Source organism: Acipenser ruthenus, chromosome 16 (assembly GCF_902713425.1).
Source record: "Acipenser ruthenus chromosome 16, fAciRut3.2 maternal haplotype, whole genome shotgun sequence".
Taxonomy (NCBI): domain Eukaryota; kingdom Metazoa; phylum Chordata; class Actinopteri; order Acipenseriformes; family Acipenseridae; genus Acipenser; species Acipenser ruthenus.
Window position 1 is genome coordinate 22612506 of NC_081204.1, and position 21172 is coordinate 22633677.

Sequence of the window (21172 nt, forward strand, 5' to 3'; positions counted from 1 at the left end):
TTAACATTAAAGTCTATGGGACGGGACTGGTTCCTGGGAAACGTTAATAACCGAAAGTCGTCTTTTATCAAGGTTGCTAATAACCGGCATCTACTGTATTTGGAAAATTCAAAATAAATGGACTTCTTAATAGTAAAATAATGATTCTCTATTGCAAAGCCATTGAAAGGCTACTGGCTGGAAATCAAAAACTGCATTTAAATAGAAATCATTTACCATGCATAGTGTAAATGTAAATAGCGCTATTCTCTGCCCTCCTCGGTCCAATAAAAAGTAAAACTGCATCCGTCATTTGATCAGAAGCCTCACACACACACAAAGCATAACATATCCTCGCCTCTGAAGAACTGCAGGGCTTTTAAATCAATTCCCCCAAACAATTAGCTTCAGGACACACTTTCTGCTCGTATTTTATTTATTTGTAATTCATCTTTTCCTTTTGTATGAATTGTCAACTTTTCATAAGGCATGGCATTACACATGTTGGTCCACAGGTGTTCGTATTAAGAGTCTCCCAATGCTCTCTGTGCTGGACAGTGTTCTTTTAGCAAAAATAAATAAATCAATGATTGTACACCGAGATTTAGTTCAGATTTTCTCTAGTACAGTTGACACAAACAGGGATGATGACATTGTCAGATGCGGATAATTACAGTAGGCCTTGTGCACAATCTTAGTCAAGTAACTGCAGTTTTAATAAATTGAGCAGCCTTCTTGTTTGGCAGTCCTGTATCAGCCATTTTGCAATTCTTGATCTGCTTTGAAACCCTGGTCCTCACGTACCAAACCGGCCCAGGATTAGACCAGTTCCATCTAGCGAGGGACACAGAGCAGTCAATGAAGTTGCTGTTTAAAATCTGAGGCTCTCTGTAAGTGCGGTCTTGTGTACACTGGAAACCAGTTCAAAACACTGGCTGAAACAAAAACTTACCGTGTACTACTGTAGGTAGGGTCAGGGTTAATAACTAGGCCGACAGTAATCCTGTTTCTATATTCCTCCATTCCGATATGCCACAGCAGTTAAAGCAGCGAGTTATCAATTCCTGGAATCACTCTGAATAACCCCAGCCTACTAGCATTGTTCTGGGAAAAAACAACCACCACCATATCACTGACAAAACAACCTAATGAATTCTATGTGCGACTGTAACCTCTGCCTGAAAACGCACAGAGCTTCCGAATACCCCCAAGCTTTCAAACAGAGACGTTTCTGAGGTAACAATGGATACATTATACTGCGGAACAGAGCAGTTCAGGGAAACAGACGGGTTCTGAAACAGATAATTTACATTGCTTTTGTTTAAATACAAGTCAGGACACTTGACATCAGACTCATCTATTTCCTAAGAAGGATGTTTATTCCTAAAGCAGATGTTGACTGTGTCATATACTGGAACACCACCTGAAATAGGCCCTAGCCTCGGGACAAAAGCACTTTGAGATGATGAATGGTGCTATATAAATACAATGGATTGTTTATTTATTACAAGCACATTGCTCCCTTTTTAAATCCTCTTACACAGCAACACTGTCCCTCAAGCATATCCAATACATGCCATACAGTAATTCACTCATTACAACAGACCCTGTTGACTGTCCAGTTTTTATTCCCAACAAGAGGTTTTAGGTGGAGGTATTGCACATCCAAGCTCTATCATTTTGTAAACACCTACAGCATAGAGCTGATAGATGCAACAAACTGAAAACTGAATGGGGGAACCTACCGTACAGTAGGCCAAGTGACAAATTCCTACTAAACAAAGATTGTGTTTGTGGCAGAGGGTCTGCTTAGTTTACTTTTGAGTTTATCAAAGAGGGCTCTATTTACAATGCTTTCAATAAAGTTGCAGACAATTAGAACTTTATTTAACCCATAAACCCAGGCCTGTTTAACTAAGCCGAGTGAATTCGGTGGGAAGTTGTCTGTACTTTCACCCCTCCCTCGCCCACATAATTGCAATCATAAATTCACAAAACCTTTTTCATTGTCCTGAAAGGAGACGCCTGATAATGAACGGTGACCTGCAGAACACACCCTGCGGAGAATGACTTGTTCCACTTGACCAGGGTTTTGACGTGGCAGAGAAATGACTGGACCATCAAGGGCAATTAGCACTCAGCGCCTGACTGTTTCTCTCTGTGAAGCTCCCCTGCACTCAACCCATTTCAGACCTCACACTGCTAAACAACCTGGAGGCAGTCATGCCAGTGCTGGCTGACGCTCTCCAAATAGAACAGCTATTCTCAGCGGACCCGTCCCTGTATCGCACAGACAAGCCCCCATGCCCAACAGTGCCACCATCACCCTGCCATGCTGGCAGCTCTGTGCCTCGGTGACATTCGGCTGCTTGAACAGCACAGCGGGAGCTGCTTGTTCCACCGGCACGACGGGAATCTCATGTTCCAAGCACCACACTGCGATGCTCTGTGTGAGCCCAGTGCTTTCAGGCAGCTTCACTGCAATTCAGTACAGCCGCGCTGCTGACAAAGTCCTGTCCACACACGACAACCCCCTGCTCTAATGTCACAGAGTGATTCATTGGTTTACCATCACGGCATTATTGTTTTGACAGTATCTATCTCATTCTGTCATTCCCCAGCTGACGCACCATGCTGATGCACATTCCTACATACAGGGATGTTACGGATTACTAACTAAATATGAAGTTATTTTCTAATAGAAGTGATACGGTATATTACTCATTGCTACTATGACAGTACTTTTCCCAATAATCCTCCTCATAACAACAACACACAGATAATAGGAACATCATGAAACTTTTTGCACTTGAGTTTTACTGGCCAGTAGCTTAGTTTTAAATTAATGCAACCAGCATTAATTGGATTTCCAACTGAGGTAACCAAAAGTAATCTCCATTACAGATTACTTGTCAAGTAATCCGATTACAAGTAACTTGTTACTTTACTAACCCTGCAAAGATACATCAAGCGCACAGCATTGCTCCTTTCTAGGGCATTCAGAACTTTATGTGGAAGACTATTTAAGCGACTGCCCATACATGGATCACGGAAGTGAAAGAAGTTCTGAAAAGTGTAATCGGCTCCTCCCCCTTCATATTCCTGATCCGTGTTGCCCTGCAGTTTTCTGCATTGCAGAACTTTTGGAAGATGCAGAGTCCCATAAGAAAGTTCAAAAGCTAATACCTTATAATAAATCCATACTGAAAATACTGCAGAACTGTCAAATGTTCACAACACATTTTGGGGGAAAAAAAAGTGTCCTCCTCATTTATAACCTCTCCAACTAGCAATTTGGCTCGCAAAACTAAACATGTACACAAGTCAACAAAGCTAAACTCTGCTTAAATCACCAAACCTAGCCCAGAGGCTACCGACTGACTGTTTCATCCTGTATCAACTGCAGATGCTTTTCAGCACCCGAGACACAGAACTTGCAGCATTTTCACTTTAAAGGGAAAATTACTGAATCCCCTTGCCTTCCCAAATCGTATGCTGTGCACGGTTGGTTTAGGACCTACAGTACAGTATATGTGAAATACTGCAATACAGGTTACAGTAAAGCAGTACGAGCCACTTCAGGTTATATAAAAAGAGGTAAAAGTACAAGTAGACCTAATACATCTCATAGTAAAACCTGGAGTGGTTCAAACTGCTAAGCAATGGGCACTCAGCAGCATGTACTGCAACATTTAAAAATACAAAGTCTGTATCTCAGTTTATGAATTACTGTATGAGCCACTGAAAAAGCAGTTTCAGCACAGAATCTACAGCTATATGGAGATAATGAAAATGTGTGAGGAAAAAAAAATGTCAAAATTAGATTGATTTGTATAATGCATCTTACTTAAACAAAAGTTGCTGTATTAAAATCCACTAAAAAATCATTACACGTGGCAACTCCATATTGGAGCAGGGTATACTATGCCAAAGCACTGGGTGGGGTGGGTGAGGGTATCTACAGCGGATGTAGTGCGTCACTAAAATATGTATGGAATACCTAGTGTACAAGACAGTGTAAACTAAGTGCTATGGTAGAAAGAATATATGTTTGAAACATGCAAAATATATGCCAACACTAACACCGAGCACTGTCCACCCAACCCTCCTCCAGCTCGTGTTATCCAGAGGCAAAGCATCAATTTCTTCATTCGCCATCTCGACAGCAAAGTGTTGTATAGTGTAAGCTGTACTAAAAGAAATGTCTCGAAACCCCTCTGCTGTTTGGGATTTTTTTGTTAAAGATGAATGCAAACTGTGCAAGCGACTGTTGATGTATCATGGAGGCTCAACCAATTTCTGGGGTCACTTGACAAGCGTAAGTTCCTATTACTATTATTTTTATTAGTAGTAAAATGTGACTGTGACCGATAACCTGTTTGGAACAGTTACTGTTAAATAAAGCTTTGTTTTGCCTAAGTGCTGCTGCTGCAATTCAAGTTTACTGTATACAGTATCGCAAGCAGCATCAATTACGTGTACATAAACAGCCTGCATTTGTCTTTAAATTATAACATGATTACTGTTCTATATAACATACTTTTAAACTACATGTGCATGTTTTATGCCATTTATATGGCTTACCTGTAAAATAGGATTTTCAATTAAATATAAAACTAGTAGCTATGGTGACGTCACCAATAAATTATGCAAACGAGTACCATCGAAGGTTCGAACCTTCCTTCGGTAATGTGTTCCGAACCTTCGAAGGTCAAAATATACCCTTCGTTGCAGCCCTACACAGGGCATACAGCACTTGTACAAAAAAAAAAAAGTCTGTTGCCACATTATTTTTGTCCCCACGTGTATCAGATCCTATGTAGGTCCGCTTGTCAATCATGATCATTTTTGGGTCATTTTTCCTACTTTGCATTCATTTTTTTTTTTTTTTAATGTTCGTGACCTCATTAAAAAATATAATCTTTTAATATGCATCCGATCTCATAATCCTAAACATACTGAAGTTGATTGTACTGTAAATCAAATCTGGGATAAATGCAAAAGCAGTAAACATTCTGCGTGCGTTAATATAACACGCAGTGCCTAGCTGGTGGAATCTCATGAATGTCAGGACTGAAACAACAACCCAGCCTGTTTTCACGGCACAAGTGTGACTGATGAAATGAGAAACGTACTTGCCCAGCTCATTTTATCAAATCAAGGCTTGTTCCCTCCCCCCCCCCCCATAAACATTACATTGTACAGCATTGTTTATTTATGAAGAGACAAACGCAGACAAGTTTAAATGATCAATACACACACAAATAAAACAAGCCCTATCTTTGCACTAAATCAATGTGAAATTCAAACACGTTTCTGCACCTGGGAAACAAAGCGATCTGTATCTGGCTCAGTTACAGGATCGCTATTGTGGGATGTTTGGATCTTGGGTTGGAAAACTGAAGCAAATCTAATTGAACAGAACACTGTAGCCTTACTTTGGTGAAAGGTGAGGGAGAAAGTTTCTGGCTGCAGTCAGCTTCCTGGGCCTGTTAGCAGAGACTGCAAGGTGGTTTTGTGAGAATCCAGTGACGACTGTAAAAAAACAACCTTCCAATCCACCACATTTGCTTTTTGCTATTTTTAATTCAGGAGCAAATCGATTAGCAGGGAGTTAATCTTAAACTGTACTATTTTCAACAACGTCTCTAATGGCTGGAATTTTAAAACTGTTTTTCTTTAGCTTTTCTAAAACCAAATTGTGGTGATTGTTTTTGGTTTCGTCTGTGTGACCTTAGACCCAGCGTGTTTAAACAAACTCTGGTTGTGGACAAAAGTCTGAAGTACAAATGCCTGTCTTTTTTCAGGAGCTGTTGGGATTTCCCACAGACAGAACCTTACTCGACAGAAAAGTGAAGACCTTGTTTTGACACAATCTTTCCCTCTCCCCTACTCTCATTCCTCACTGCAAATTACAGCTCAGACGGAACAGACAGCAGGCATTGGCCAGCTACAGCACATTCAACTTAACCTAAATGCATTTTACATTTAACTGTGCCCAGGTCAACCAGCATTGAAATGAGAAATAAATAGCTGTCCACACCAGAGGAAGAGGTGAAAAACCCACAACTTCATTTTGTTTAAACCACCCTTGCATCCTATTATCTAACAAATGCTGTTTTTAATTCAATGTTTTTTGGTTATCAATTTTTTCAACTACATCTTTTTAAAATGCTCTCAGAAAACCTAAATGAGGTTCAACTGAAATTGTTAGATACAGTATCAAGTTTTTCTAGGACAGCAGTGAAACCTCTGTCTGGTTGGAGTATAACAATTCATTAAGGTCACAATATACAGGTTACAATACAGATCACTATAATGTACACATGGTCCTGATAGGATACTTTGTATGATGTGCAATAAGACATAAATGACTTAATAGAAATAGGAACATGTATTTATACCAACAATAAATCACTTTATTCATGACAAAAGAAACTGTGCATTCCAAGTAGCTACAGTTTATAGCCCTAGTTTTGTATGTATCACAATACACACCTAAGAGAGATAAGCGGTGTGCAAAAGGAAGTACAGAGATTTCCTGCTACGTTACTGTGTGTCTTTTCGAAATGGGTGCAGTAGCCTAATTTTGGAAAATGTTCGGACACACCTGGGATTTACTCTTGAACCACAAACAGTGAATCACTGGAAATAGAGCAAACTTATTTTCAACTTCAGGTTGACAATAGAGGACTAAGCCAGTGTAAAACAACAGGCACAATTTGTTACCGATTTAGGCAGCAATTAAAACACTACAGTAGTTACCATACATAACTTTTACTGTACACAACTCCACATTCCGGAGACCAAAATTAGAATCTTTTGTCCATTTTTTTAGGTAACAGTGGATTAGCATGTTCAGCCACTCCGAATAGAATGAGGGAGCCTGAGCAAGCTGTGGTTTTCACTCTGGGTGTTTTACTTGGAGGACTGCAGCTGAAAAGGAAGGTTTGAGTGAGGGCTGGACTCGGAAGAAACATCCTATTTCCGCAATGCTTCAGGAGCGCAGCATTGCGAGCGCACGGTAATTTAGGAAGGACAGTGTGAAGTGTTTTCAGCAGCAGATGCTTTGCTGTGGTTAGCAGTGGGTGGTAGGAGTAGTCCTTGGGGTTGACAGTTACACGGTGAACCGCAATACTTTGTGTATACTTGCTCCGACTGCAAGCTGCTTTAACTTTCCTGCTTCCTTGCAAGGTGGGGTGTGTGTGTGTGTGTAGGACTCAATCTGCTGAACATGTTGTTTGAAGAGGAGGAGGATGGAGAATGGAGATTAAAAACACTAACAGAAATGTATCTTTTTATATATTCCCTTCATGACTTAAAACAAAAAAATGGACAAGGATCCCTCAAGTTTGTACTGCTCTTTTGAAGACTTTTTTATTATTTTTAACTTAAGCGTCAGTACATTTCACTGCCCATTTCATATATTGTTGAAACTAAAAAGAAGACCTTACTGCAAGTCGCCTTGGATAACGGTGTCTGCTAAATAAACAAATAATAAAACTTTAATGCCAATGCTTAAAAATCGATCCACTAACGGAGACTCCTTTTAATTGGAGCAGAGAATCTTTTGGTTCTTCATTCGTTTTTATACATTAATGCAGGTGACATATTAAACTATACAATTCGAGACTGCTGCTCACAAGCACCTTCGCTGAGGTTTCTAGGCTTGCTTGCAGTTCTACCATACCACACATGAAGTGAAGGTACCAGGAAGCGCCAGCAACTTATATATTGTATACCAAAGCATAAACTACAAGAGGTTTTCACAGAAGTGGGTCGTGATAGTACTGTCACTAGAAAACAAAATTTATAAAATCAAACATACAACAGCTTAAAATCTTTAGAACTGCAGAATTAATCAGAATACTGCATGGTGAAGTTTGAAATGTTTTTACTGTAGAACAAGTCTTCTTAACCACGTGTATCTAGAAAGATCACATTTCCACTGACTGTTGGCTGGCTTTATTTGTATTTTTTTTTTTTATGTTTTACATTTGACCCACTAACTTCAGCGATTGTGATAAAGAAAATAAAAATGTGCTGTCATACAAGAAAACAGAATCTTAAAGAACAAATATATGACTGCACATCTTGCTGCCTGTAAATGCTGCAGTTCCCTCATTGCCCTCAGTAAGAATGTCGCGGGAAGGCAGCAGGAGAATAGGGTGGAATGTGCAGGAGAGCAGCGTGAAGACCGTGTGAAAGCTTCAGGAAAGCAGCGTGGTGGTGGCATAAGCTGTGGCACTGTAGGGTACGCATGCAGTCAGCGAACACAGGAACAGCTTTTACATTTAAGAAAGTTGGTTCAGAGTAATCACTGCATGGAAGGGCTTACATACAGTATGTATTTCCATTGGACACACAAGTTAATAAAGTTAAATCTGAAATCATCTTATACAGGCTAAATGTACATACTGTAATAGCTGATCACCACAATCATGGCTAAGGAGACAGCAGGCGCACTTGCAGTTTGGAAGGTCACGGGTCAGTCACTGGCTCAGGGATTACTCGCTGCGATTTATTTTTGCTGGCAAAGACTGCTGGGAGTTGGAGTTCCCAAGAAGAACTAGAAAATAGGTTAATACATTAGTGATATACCTTGGACTGCTGATCATGAAGTGCAAGTTTAAAACCCCTGCCTCTTGATCATGAGGTGGCAGTGCGTTCAAGAACAATTAACACTTTACTGTAGCTCTACTTCTGCAGTTAAGGTACAATTAAACTCATGAATGTATTTGCATTCACTTCTTTTAAAGCTGAAAGCAGCCCTGTCCACACTGTACAATAGCTGAGCTGCTCAACCATAGCTGAGGCTCTTCCAGATTGGAAGGCCACAGGCTCAATCCCTAGCTGGGGTTTACTTAGCCTAATAGAAGTAAATCCATGACCCAGGGGCAAGCTGCAACCTGGAGCCAGGGAAACTGCTTACAGACCCTACGAATTTGTGAATTCAAAATCAGGACCATTAGCACCAATATAATGAAAATAATCACCATGAACTGCCTCTAGATACATATAACAAGGTACAGTAAGTGAGCCATATATGCCGATATCCCTGGATTCTTATATGCTCAAAAAGCTAAAGAATGTCATTAGCAAGTTATTAGCCCAGTAGATGAGAGGACTAAATATGTACAAGTGAACATACTTACACATGTCTTAAGCAAATAAGGTCAGAAGTCTTAAATGACTGCAACATTTTTTAAGACTACATTTGTACAATAGTGTGTATATGGAAATGGCATTGAATAAATGTAGCCTCTAAAAACATTTTGAAAAGACGCTATGTAGGGGGGGGGGGGGGGGGGCTAGTATGCGTCCCCCTCGATGTGCGGTCTCAACAACAGGAGAAAACCGGAAGTCGGCCATCTTGGGGGAAGTGCGTTAGCTGCAAGGGCTCAGAGCATTTTAAAATATAGCTTTCTATTACAGACAAATTACAGCATATACAGTACTGTGCAAAAGTTTTAGGCAGGTGTGATGCTGTAAAGTAAGAATGCTTTCAAAAATAGACATGTTACTAGATTATATTTATCAATTAACTAAATGCAAAGTGAGTGAACAGAAGAAAAATCTAAATCAAATCCATATTTGGTGTGACCACCCTTTGCCTTCAAAACAGCATCGATTCTTCTAGGTACACTTGCACAAAGTCAGGGATTTTGTAGGCATATAGTCAGGTGTATGATTAAACAATTATACCAAACAGGTGCTAATGATCACCAATTCAATATGTAGGTTGAAACACAATCATTAACTGAAGCAGAAACAGCTGTGTAGGAGGAATAAAACTGGGTGAGGAACAGCCAAACTCAGCTAACAAGGTGAGGTTGCTGAAGACAGTTTACTGTCAAAAGTCATACACCATGGCAAGACTGAGCACAGCAACAAGACACAAGGTAGTTATACTGCATCAGCAAGGTCTCTCCCAGGCAGAAATTTCAAGGCAGACAGGGGTTTCCAGATGTGCTGTCCAAGCTCTTTTGAAGAAGCACAAAGAAACGGGCAACGTTGAGGACCGTAGACGCAGTGGTCGGCCAAGGAAACTTACTGCAGCAGATGAAAGACACATCATGCTTACTTCCCTTCGCAATCGGAAGATGTCCAGCAGTGCCATCAACTCAGAATTGGCAGAAAACAGTGGGATCCTGGTACACCTATCTACTGTCCGGAGAAGTCTGGTCAGAAGTGGCCTTCATGGAAGACTTGCGGTCAAAAAGCCATACCTCCGACGTGGAAACAAAGCCAAGCGACTCAACTATGCACGAAAACACAGGAACTGGGGTGCAGAAAAATGGCAGCAGGTGCTCTGGACTGATGAGTCAAAATTTGAAATATTTGGCTGTAGCAGAAGGCAGTTTGTTCGCCGAAGGGCTGGAGAGCGGTACACGAATGAGTGTCTGCAGGCAACAGTGAAGCATGGTGGAGGTTCCTTGCAAGTTTGGGGCTGCATTTCTGCAAATGGAGTTGGGGATTTGGTCAGAATTAATGGTCTCCTCAATGCTGAGAAGTACAGGCAGATACTTATCCATCATGCAATACCATCAGGGAGGCATCTGATTGGCCCCAAATTTATTCTGCAGCATGACAACGACCCCAAACATACAGCGAAAGTCATTAAGAACTATCTTCAGCGTAAAGAAGAACAAGGAGTCCTGGAAGTGATGGTATGGCCCCCACAGAGCCCTGATCTCAACATACTTCTACCAATTAATGGTATTCATGGTATAGCAGGATTACATATTAATTATGGTGCAGATATCCTTTAAAAACAGTGGCAAAATAAACTACTGCATAGAATTTTCATTTTAACACTGCAGAAAGATGACAAAAAAACAAAACACCTCAGTTAGTGTTTGTTTTGTTGCTTGGTCATTTTAAAGAGTCCCAATAAAGGATAGTGGTGCTATAATTAAAATTGGATTCTGCCGTAGGGTTAGTCAGATGAGAACTACTGTATTACAAACACTATTTACTGCATGTTAATAACATCCCATGCCACATCTGTGTTAAAGAAAATTAAGTATAGGAGTGCCCCTATATTCACACTCTGCTACTCCTAAAAGCAAACTTCACCATTGGATACAGGAAGAAGCTCTCTAGATAATCATAAAAATGTGCGCTGCATTTGTACAGTACAAGTACAGACAGACAAGAAGGTACAGTAGTGTGGATCCATAGTCCCAGATCCTGTTAAAACTACACAATGTAGTTCACTGGATTGCAAATGGAAAATGCAAATAAAGGTCAACATCGCAGGGTCTTCTGGTTTTCGTTCTACCAGAGTTCTCAATTATTTTCTTAATTGGTCAACACTAACAATTTTCCCAGGTCTTTAGCCACTGATGATTTAAAAGACACTTGGAAATCCTGCAGGATTGTGGCTCTCAAGGACCACGGTTGCCACCCTTGGTGTTGACTGGACATGTGCATTTAAAAAAAAATAAAAAGAAGAAAACCTTACTTCTAATATTATTAGCACTTGTGTTGTTTAGTACTATTGATCGCGCTCCCCATTCACAAATACATAAACGAAAGGAGCTCTCTGCTTTTCAGCCCTGCGCTCTGGATAGATCCCTGGCTAGCCTTCGGTGGGGAGCAATCCTAAAGAGCACATGTTCTATTTCAACACTGGCCCCTGGAGCAGCTGATGACCTTTGGTGCTGTCAGTGGCACCATGAGTTCCATTCATGAGTGCCTCTGTTCTGATGCCGTCAGGTCAGGTGACAGGTTTGGATTAATTCAGGTCCCTAAATAAAGTATATTACTGCAGTCAGCTGAATGGCGATGTGACCTTAAAATTCATCCTGGGAAAAAGAGTGGGGAGGTCCTTGTACAAGATAAATACAGAGACGACAGTAAAAACTGAAAGCGCTGAGAATTTGGGGTACGAAGGTTCCATCTCTATGGACACACTGCATAATGCACAGTGTGTACTCCAGGTGTTAGAGGATTCTAGAGCAGGAGGGAAAAAGTCTAGCATTTTAGAGGGAAACAGAAATGTTTATCAAAACCAACGTTACACAGAAGGGAAAAAGGCAGCTAAAAATGTTCATGCTTGTCAAAACTTAAAATGACTGGGCTATACACTATCTGAACTGTGACCTACCCAGTTAATGGGAGTCGTGGGGTTTAACAATAGCAGGTTGCTTAACACAAAAGGCTACAGGGTCATTCCAGCTCACGTGGACCATGGCTGGTTACTCAATCTCCTTCCTGCATTGATCAGTCACCTTGAAGTTTGTAATGTGTTTGACTTGACCTCATTTTTAGATGTGCGACTTAAGAACTGCACACTTCTCCTTTATCTGAAATGTAAATGGGTCAGCATCCCCCATAATCGTTTCCTCAGAACATTCTGAAGGGGTACACTGAAATCACTATATATAGAGGTCATCCCATTTATGGCCAGACAAATGAAAGCTGCTTTTTAAAATATTTTCTAAAGAGATGTACAGTACTTGGTCTGTTTACAGTACAGAGTATCCTATCAAAACTATTTCCCCACATCGAAAGCTCAATTATGACATGAATGCAAGGTGTACCCGCAATTTTTCTGTAAGCAATAAAAGAAAAACACTTGTTTAAGCAATTATGTTGCCAAGGGGACTGAACACTGATGGAAAATGTAGGTACATGCGGGTACATGTGAAGCCACCTTGCGGCAGGGAATGCAATTTAACAGTTTAAAAAAACACACAAACACATTTAAACAATACACACACCTTACGTAAACAGTTGTAGCAAAACATGGGAACATAAAAAGGTCCTTATGTACCCTTTAACTGGGCAACCAACATAGTTAACAAAAAAATAGAATGGGGTCAATTCAATTACTAGAGCAATCTTCACGACTGCAGATGAAAATCTGAAATGCACAACCACATGCACTGTTCCTGTAGGCGTTTGATTTGCCTATTTTAATTATTTTAACAGTATTTGGATCATCAACCACCATATATTAGAACAGAACAGACCCCTAAAATGTGTTATGATCCTTCACAAGACTTACTCTACAGAATTGTGTTTTTAGTATTTTGCTTAGTAATAGTGACAACTATCCTATTTGTCTAAAGTTTACCATTAACCTACTCATTATCTAACCAAGATGCTAGCAAGCAGTTATTTTGGACTCTATCACTACAAAAACACAACAGCATTGTACTGTACCCGGTCAACTTTCTAAACATATTGTTTTCACATGAAAAGGTGAGGAGGACAAATTATAAGCGGCAGACCTGTGAGCCTTGGGACCTTTGCCCGTTTTCAAAATTAGGAATAGTTGGGTTTTGTTTCTTGAAGTTGAAGATTGTGCAAATGCTGATGCAGCTGGCAAAGGGCTGTAATAACTGTTGCAATCTGGGTTGCATCTGTTTTTCCACATTCTTTCAAACCCACAGAAAAACAAATAGTGTGACTCAATCGTGCACATTTCTGCTGGATAAACAAGTCAGGTGGAGGAATAAAAGGAGCTTCACACCAACCAAATAATTCCAACAAAGCTGCAAAAAAAAAAAAAAAACAAGACATCCCGCTCCTCCCTGTGGGACTCCAACAAACAGATGAGTCAGGAGGAGACAGGGGGGCTGAGTCATGCACCAATCACCACTTCAAAGAATTGAGCAAGAAAGATACTGCCATTCCCAAACAAAAAAAACAAAAAAAACTAAAGAAAGATCACATCTCTCATTTCTTTAGTAGAATGGAACTTGAGAAAATGGTAATAAAATGATGCTTAATTTAGTTGGCATTACAGAGAAGACTGCTAGGCTACTGTATAGGGTAGTTATACAAACTCGACCACACTCAGCCAGAAGATGCGCATCAGTATTACAGTATGACCACAACATGTCGTAAAGGGCCATGTGAAACGGAACTGCTGCCTAATGTGATATGGGCACTGTACACGATCTGCCAAGACAACATCATCATGTTTAAAAGCAGATATGCAATGTTCAGAACTACTGTATAATCCAACCAATAAAAACCATTAACATACTCCACTGTCCTCTTTCCTTTGAACAGAACAGTCAGATAGCCAAGCTGGCAACGATTAGCTGCTAAGCGTTTGTATTCCTGGTGTGTGTTTAGAGGCAACACCACAGTAGAAAGCATAAATGTTCTGGGGTTAAAAAAAAAGTTATAGCATAAACGCTACAAATACAGGAGTTGGAGAAAGAAAGAGGGACCTGCCATCTGCAGCACACACTTGTGTAAATGAGCCACTCACACAGGACATAGCCTTTGGTATAGTACCAAAATAAATATTGATCACATTTTGTTTGAGAAAGATGGGCAGAACCACAGCAAGGAGCAAATCATGCAATTTCACGGTTCTGGCAAAACTGATAAGCTTCACTTGCTTATCACCATGATTCAGAGATGGCAAAGACAGTCTCATTATGCATGGAATATTTAATAAACTTATAGGCCTATACTTTGAATTCTTCAAAAATGCCCATTTTAACAAAAAAACAAAACAGCTTAATATAGTTTAGGAGATATACATATAAATATTTTAACTGAAATTCATATTGGGGGCCAAATACATTTGTCATCTTTAAAATGTAGAATTTAGGTTGGAAAAGTTTAAAACATATAAACAAAAAAATGATCATCATCCTAAACAGTTTAGAATTTCACTGAACGTTTACCGTTTGCACTGATTTTCACATTTTTAGTATGGCATTGGGATGCACATTGTAAACTATAATAGAAATCAATGTAAAAATGGAAATGTGCTACAACATTTAACGTAAAGCCTGTTTAGACAGAAGGTAGAAATGTTTAATCTTGAAATGTCCTTAAAGACTGTAATGGTAACGCTATATTCATACCATAGCCCAAAACAAGTTACAGTAACATCTGAATATTAAAAAAAAAATTTTAACCACAGCCCAACACAGCAGTGCTGCAGTACAGTAGTGCCAAAATGCTAAATTTGATTTTCAACTGCAGGATCCTTGAAGCTTTTAAAGGTCATTATTCCATAAAGCTGTTGACAGGGAAAGCTGGTTACAGAAGAAGACCACAACCCCTTCCCTTGCCTCCTCCCATCACTGTTTACTGTAGAATTCATTGCAAGATTCATTTCAGAACAAAATTAGTTTAACCATCTGCCATGCAGCAATGTGATTGGTGCAGTCTTAAGATATTAGAATATCCCCATCCCCCAAACGAGTGTGTTCTCCAAGCAAAACAAAACACTTCAAAACACACTGGACAATTTTTCACTATCAATCTGAAAATACACGTTTTTTGCAGGACCCATCAACACACATTATTTTGATAAACCGGGATGTAATAAGACTGCCACTGCATAGCACTTTGATCCATTCCTTGTTTTACTATCAGTTTAAAAAGACACACCTGAGTTTGTTCCATACACACAGTGGCTAATCAAGCCTATATTAAAATCTGGAATGGCTGAAAGTGCTAATGAAAAGGAGTCCCCATCACCTCTATGTGCTACTGCACAACACAGGGTGGATTAAGACCTCTTGGAAGGGGGACAGGGCATCTCACTTAGGTTATCCTGCCGGAATCACAGCTTTTTAAATAAACAAAAGGATGGTCAAAAAGAAAGAAAAAAAAGTCAGAAAAGAGCTGAAGATCTGAAAGATCTGCCTCCACATCCACAGAAGAACCCTTAAAAACCGACTTCTTGTTCTGCATTCATTTAACACAGCCCTGTGGGCTAATTAGGGGAACAGAGCTTTAAAAAGAAAAAAAAAAAAAAAAAAAAAAAAAAAAAAAAAAGCTGTGTCACTTGTTTACAGACTTGAAATTCCAAACATGGCAGAAATGCAGAACTTCTGCTGCGAAAGTAAAATGGGAAGTGAAAAACAGAGCTCTTCTTCTGCATCCAGCCCCCCTTCCCATGAACAAACAGACCTGACCAGAGTCGACAGCACAGGCCAACTTACAGCCATGTCTGCTTTCACAATGACACCATTTAGATTGGGAGGGGGCACCGCACTACACACAGCAAACTGAATGGCTAAATTAAATTAAAAGAAGAAGTTTAGACTATTACCCAGGGATGTAGTTAAGATGTCATATACTGTAGCAGGGTTTAGAAACGGGGAGTTTGTTTTTTCTAGGATTAAGAAAACAGCCATGGATTTTGCCTTGAACTTCTATCTCCACCCCTGTTATCTAAACATACAGTATGCAGTAGTCCTATAAATATATACTGCAGAACAGTTTCAGATATCATTTAACCTGCCCCAGTAATGTCACCCTATTTTCAAAATGGCACTCAAGAACCATTTAAATCTCTACTTCTAACTATTAATCTTACTGTGATTCAGAACATGAACAGTAAAAGCAGCTCAGTCACAAGTGAAAAACATTTGCCCAGTTTTTCACTGAGCTGTTGAATTCTGAGCAAGCTGGCACACCATTCGGAATACTTTTGAAAATCAGACAACATCGTTCAGCTGCATTTGTATCATTTTAATAGTGAGCTCATTTTACCATACCTTACACAAGCCACATACAAACAGAAGCCAGAGAACATTGCAGTGGGTCACACTACAGTCAACTTCACAGCTGCTTAGTTATCCAGGAAACTTTTTATAGAGCTGTAACTAGTGACTACCATTGGTTACAAGATGATATCGCTGCTTCCTAATTGTCATGCAGTTTACATTGTGCTTTTAGTATTCATTACCACTGCTCACTGAATGAAAAGCAACACTCAAACAGTACAGCATTCACTGTCATCTTTGAAACTCACTCAAAAGAGATGTAGGCTGCAAACAACCAGTGTTTTCTACTTTTTGTTCTGGTGAAGTACCAGCACAATTATTAAACAAAAAGTGATCTAATAAACAAAGTTACTTCGATTAGCTAAACTCACAAGTGCTTTTCCTGCCCTTTCCGATTCAGGTTAGCATCCTAAACTTCACACGTGCCCCCACTGCCCATCTTTCCCTGCAAACACAATTGTAACTACTCATGAAAACAGTTTATCTCCTGGGCTTTGTGCTTCTGGCGTAAAGGAAGACAGAAACATAACCAACCTTTCGGCGCGCCCTTCATTCTGTCCGACTTGGAGAAGTCTATGCTTGCGTAGGCTCTGTTCTCGGCAGGAGGCGGTGAGGGGGAGGTGGGTGGTACAGGGGGCTCGCAGCTTCTCAGGTCCTCCCTCAGGTCCAGGGCGATGTAGTTGAGGCCATTCTGATAGCCAGCCGAGGTGTTCCTGCACATCTTCCCACTGCCGTCCTGGCTGCTGCACTCACCCCCTGCACTGGTGTCGGGTCCCTCCCCCAGTCGGAGCCAGACGCTGTCGAAGGAGGCGGAGCTGTGCCGCTTGCTGCTGTCGGTCAGGAGGGCGCTGGCGGGGGCGATGCTAGCTGAGCTGCTGGGCGAGGAGGAGAAGGTCTCCGAGCTGTGCCGCCGCCTGCCCTGGGGGTCAGCACGGATCACCTTGGGTTCAAAGGGGGGTGCTGATGAAGGAGGAGGTGGGATAGGAAAGCTGCTCTGCCCAGGGTACCGTTCAACAATACAGAGCCGCTTCACAACTGAAGATGGGCTCACCGCCTCAAGGCTGTCTGGCTCCTGTGGGGCACCTGACCGTGGTGGGGTCAGCGCCAGGTTAAAGGTCATTTCTGTGTAATCATCAGTCCGTCCTGCTCCGCCAGTGACAGGCGTGTCCCCAAGAGCCATCCGAGCATAATCATTGCTGGGCTGGCTTCTGAGAACATCTGCAATGGAAGAGGAGGTCAGGGCCATTCTGGTGGCAGAGCATGCTAGAGACACATCAGCTGCTTTGGGCGACTGGGCGTCCAAATCCAGGCTCATGTAGTCATTTAGCGGGGACCGCCTGTGGTCGCTGTTGGAGCCCAGGGAAGGAGGAGACCCCTCTGCAGACAGGCAGTACGGTGTGTGAATGGCCTTCTCCCCAAAATCGATGTTAATATACTCTCCCGGGCTGTGGGGCTCAGGTGGCAGGGCTCGTTCAGAAGTCTGGGGTACTGTGTTGCTACTGCGGCTGCCCAGGGACAGTCTGGTGGGTCTCACAGCTCTTCGGTTCGGTCCACACACTTCCCCATTCCCATTTTGCAGGCTGAGTGAGGCGGGTGTATAACTACTGTGCCCCTTGTTGGTGGAGGTGATGCTGCTGCTACCAGTACATCTGCTGCTGTACTCAGGTCCAGCATTGACAGGCTTGCCAGGAGAGCACATGGGGACATATTCATTGTGCTTGCCGTTTTCCTGGGCAGGAGCCTTGTATGATCTAGGCAAAGAGAAGTAAGAGCTGTAGGACTTGGGGAGATCAGGCGCAGTCTGACCATAATAGCAGTCACTGGACAGCTTGCATCGGGTGCTGTTGCTCTGGGACATATCCATATACTCGCCATTGAGCAACCGGTCACTGCTGCCCTTGGAGCAGTTTTGCACAGGTGAGCAACTTACACTGGGCTGCATCATCATATAACCCCTGGAGTCCACATGAGGTGCAGACCTGGGGTGGACGATCTGTTTGGGGGCTGTGTTTTTAGGATGCATAGGCATATAATCTGCTTGGCAGGACGGGGCCACTCCAGGCATCATTGGCATGTAGCCATCGTCCTTAGTTGCACCCTGCCGCTGGGTGATGGAAGGTGAGGGAAGCTTAGCTTCACAGTAATCCTCTGGATAGGGGTAGCTGGATTTAGGAGAGGCGGAGTATGACAGATGGCCTTGGCTGCCCAAGGGGTTGGCATCTGCACCGGGTTCATCCAGTGAGGAGGTAGTCTGTGCCATTTTCTGGTACACTGTGGCGGCACCCAGCTTGGTGAGCGAGTGAGTCCTTTTCCTGAAGCATTTCTCAGCATCAATGTACTCATCCCTCAAGCCATCGTCCTGGGTACTGTAACAGCAGCTACTCATCCCATTGGTGTGCTTATCCATAGACATGTACTCACTCAAGCAGTTTTCCTCCCGGATCGGTGGGGTGTTCCCCAGGGAATCGGGGGTGTTGCTTCTAACCCTGAAATATCGGAAATCCCCAGGGCTGGAGCCGTACTCGTCAGAAGAATTAAACCCCCCATCACTTGGAGATCCACATATAGAGGCACTGGAGGGGCGGGTCAGGGTATCAGAAGCTGATCCATGGCCACTGCTTGAAGAAACGCTGACAGGGCTGGTGGTAGAGGGAAAGTGCGACACTGGCAGGGAGGCTGAGCGCGTGTGGTAGGCGGATCCAGGGGGCGCCTTAACGTACCTCCCGCTGCCCTCCTGCTTGCCCAGGTTTATCCTGGCAGTGTTCAGGTGGATTAAGCTCCCAGTAACAGACCTAAAAGGCCTGGCCATGGTGCCCTCCCCTTCGCTGGAGGTCCGGAAGCGGTAGCCCCCACTTTTGCTTGTAGGGGGTGTGCCAGCCATGCTCTCCGTCCTGGCCCGCCTCTGCAATCCGGTCTGGCTGGGGGGAAGGTTGCCTAGGTGCCGACGGGTGGTAATGAAAGCAATGGGGTTGCTGCCGGAGGACTGGCTTTTGCTCCTTGGCCTGAACTCAGTGAAAGCTTTGAGGGCTTTCATGGTTTCCAGGATGGTCTCATGCATGTTCTGTGCCACCACAGAGTCATCCACCTGCATCCAGATCTCCCCGGGCCCAATGGAGGCAGATCGACCCACCTCAATGAAGAAGAAGCTCTCAGAATGCCCACACCGCCTGATGTTCATCAGCTGCAAGTTCACACAGGGGGTGTCAGAGTTAAGCTTAACCAAGTGAATGGTCTTGCTGGAGAGACACAGCCTGTACACTCCAGTCAGGTTTTTAGTGTGCCCCAGTCCCTTGGGCTTCACATTCACCTGCCACACTTCTTTAAATACAGTCCCAGGTGTGACGGTGCCATAGCCGTCATCCAGCTCATCTGAATCCAGCCCCCCCTTTTTCCCTTCATTCATTAAGTCACTTATTGCCAAGTACCAGCTTTCCTGTTCATGCTCATTCTCAGCGACCATAGCAAAACACTCATCTTTAGTATACAGAGCAATGAGGTATTTATTCTTGGCATCGGCCCGCCTGTTTACAGTAAAGCACTGGTACAGAGGAATCACTCTCTTAGGGGGGCAAGAGGCAGACCGAGTGCAATTTCGAAATTTCTTTTCACTGTCATAGTACTCCAGCCGGGAAGGACCCAGCTGGCTTGGTTCCCGAAGCACAAAGAATCTCTTGTGACCGTGTTTTTGCTTTCTCAAGTAGCCGCATTTCCGTACATCATCACTCCCCTCACTGTTACTAGTGGTAGTCGTTGTAGTCGTAGTACCGGTAATGCTAGTATTTACAGCAGCTTCCTCGTGCACCCGGGATAAAGTAGTAGAGGATGATTTTCTCAGCAACTCGTCCGCGTTGTTTTCTTCGGCGTAGTGTTGGTGTGGTTGTTGGTGTGTTTGTAGGTTGTGTTGGTGGAGGGCGAGAGGTGAGTGTTGTTGAAAATGCGCGGTGTTAATATGAATTAAAGATGAAGAGGGTTCCCTCGCCGGGGACGCTCCGCCGCCGCTTCTTGTTGTTGTTGTTGTTGTTGTTTTCGACCCAATAATACTAGCGCGCTGGTGTGCCTCTACCATCAACATCGCGGCGTTGTTTTCTCGATAATTAATCAAATTTGCCATGAGTATATAGAGAAATAAAGGTCACTTTACCTCTGTTTCATCAACGTTGATCCCATCTTGTTCGTCAAATTGCGTATTCGCTGCAGTAATTCCGTTTAAAATGAAATTTGTATCCAACACAGTGTGCCAGCAAACAAATGCTGCCAGTTACTACATAGCCGCATTCACTCGATTCTATAATCTCAATCTCTCTCTCTCTCTCTCTCTCTCTTATACACATCTCTACGGACAGGAGCAAAAACAACACGTGACCTTCGCGTCATGCAGAGTCGGGAGAGGGGGGGGGGTGTAAATCCAGCAATAGTGTGGGTGGGGTTAGGGCAGATTGATGAACAGTGAACCCAATAGTATGACTCGAAAGGTTGTCGTGAAACCAATCAGCACCTTGACGTCAAGCGGTGGGGGCGGGGTACATTCTGACAGTGATTCATAATCACTGAAGCCAATCACAAATCGAATTTTGGTTGGCGTATATGAAAAGTCAGCTCCATTTAGACGAATCAGAAAGCGATACAGTGTGATTGATTGTTTTGGTAACCAATCATTGTATTTACTAGGGGAGTAGGTTAGTGGATTGATGTAAACA

The 21172-nt window shown here is 42.5% G+C and overlaps 1 protein-coding gene across 1 annotated transcript in view; it reads right to left on the minus strand.

Moving 5' to 3' along the window:
• Positions 1-20845, minus strand: part of LOC117412261 (insulin receptor substrate 2-B-like) — a 40071-nt gene extending 19226 nt beyond the window's left edge. Inside the window, exon 1 of the mRNA XM_034020473.3 lies at positions 17010-20845. Within this exon, the coding sequence (XP_033876364.3) occupies positions 17010-20586 (3577 nt within the window). The 5' untranslated portion in view covers positions 20587-20845. The remainder of the gene's footprint in view (positions 1-17009) is intronic.
• Between the last annotated feature and the right edge of the window lie 327 nt (positions 20846-21172).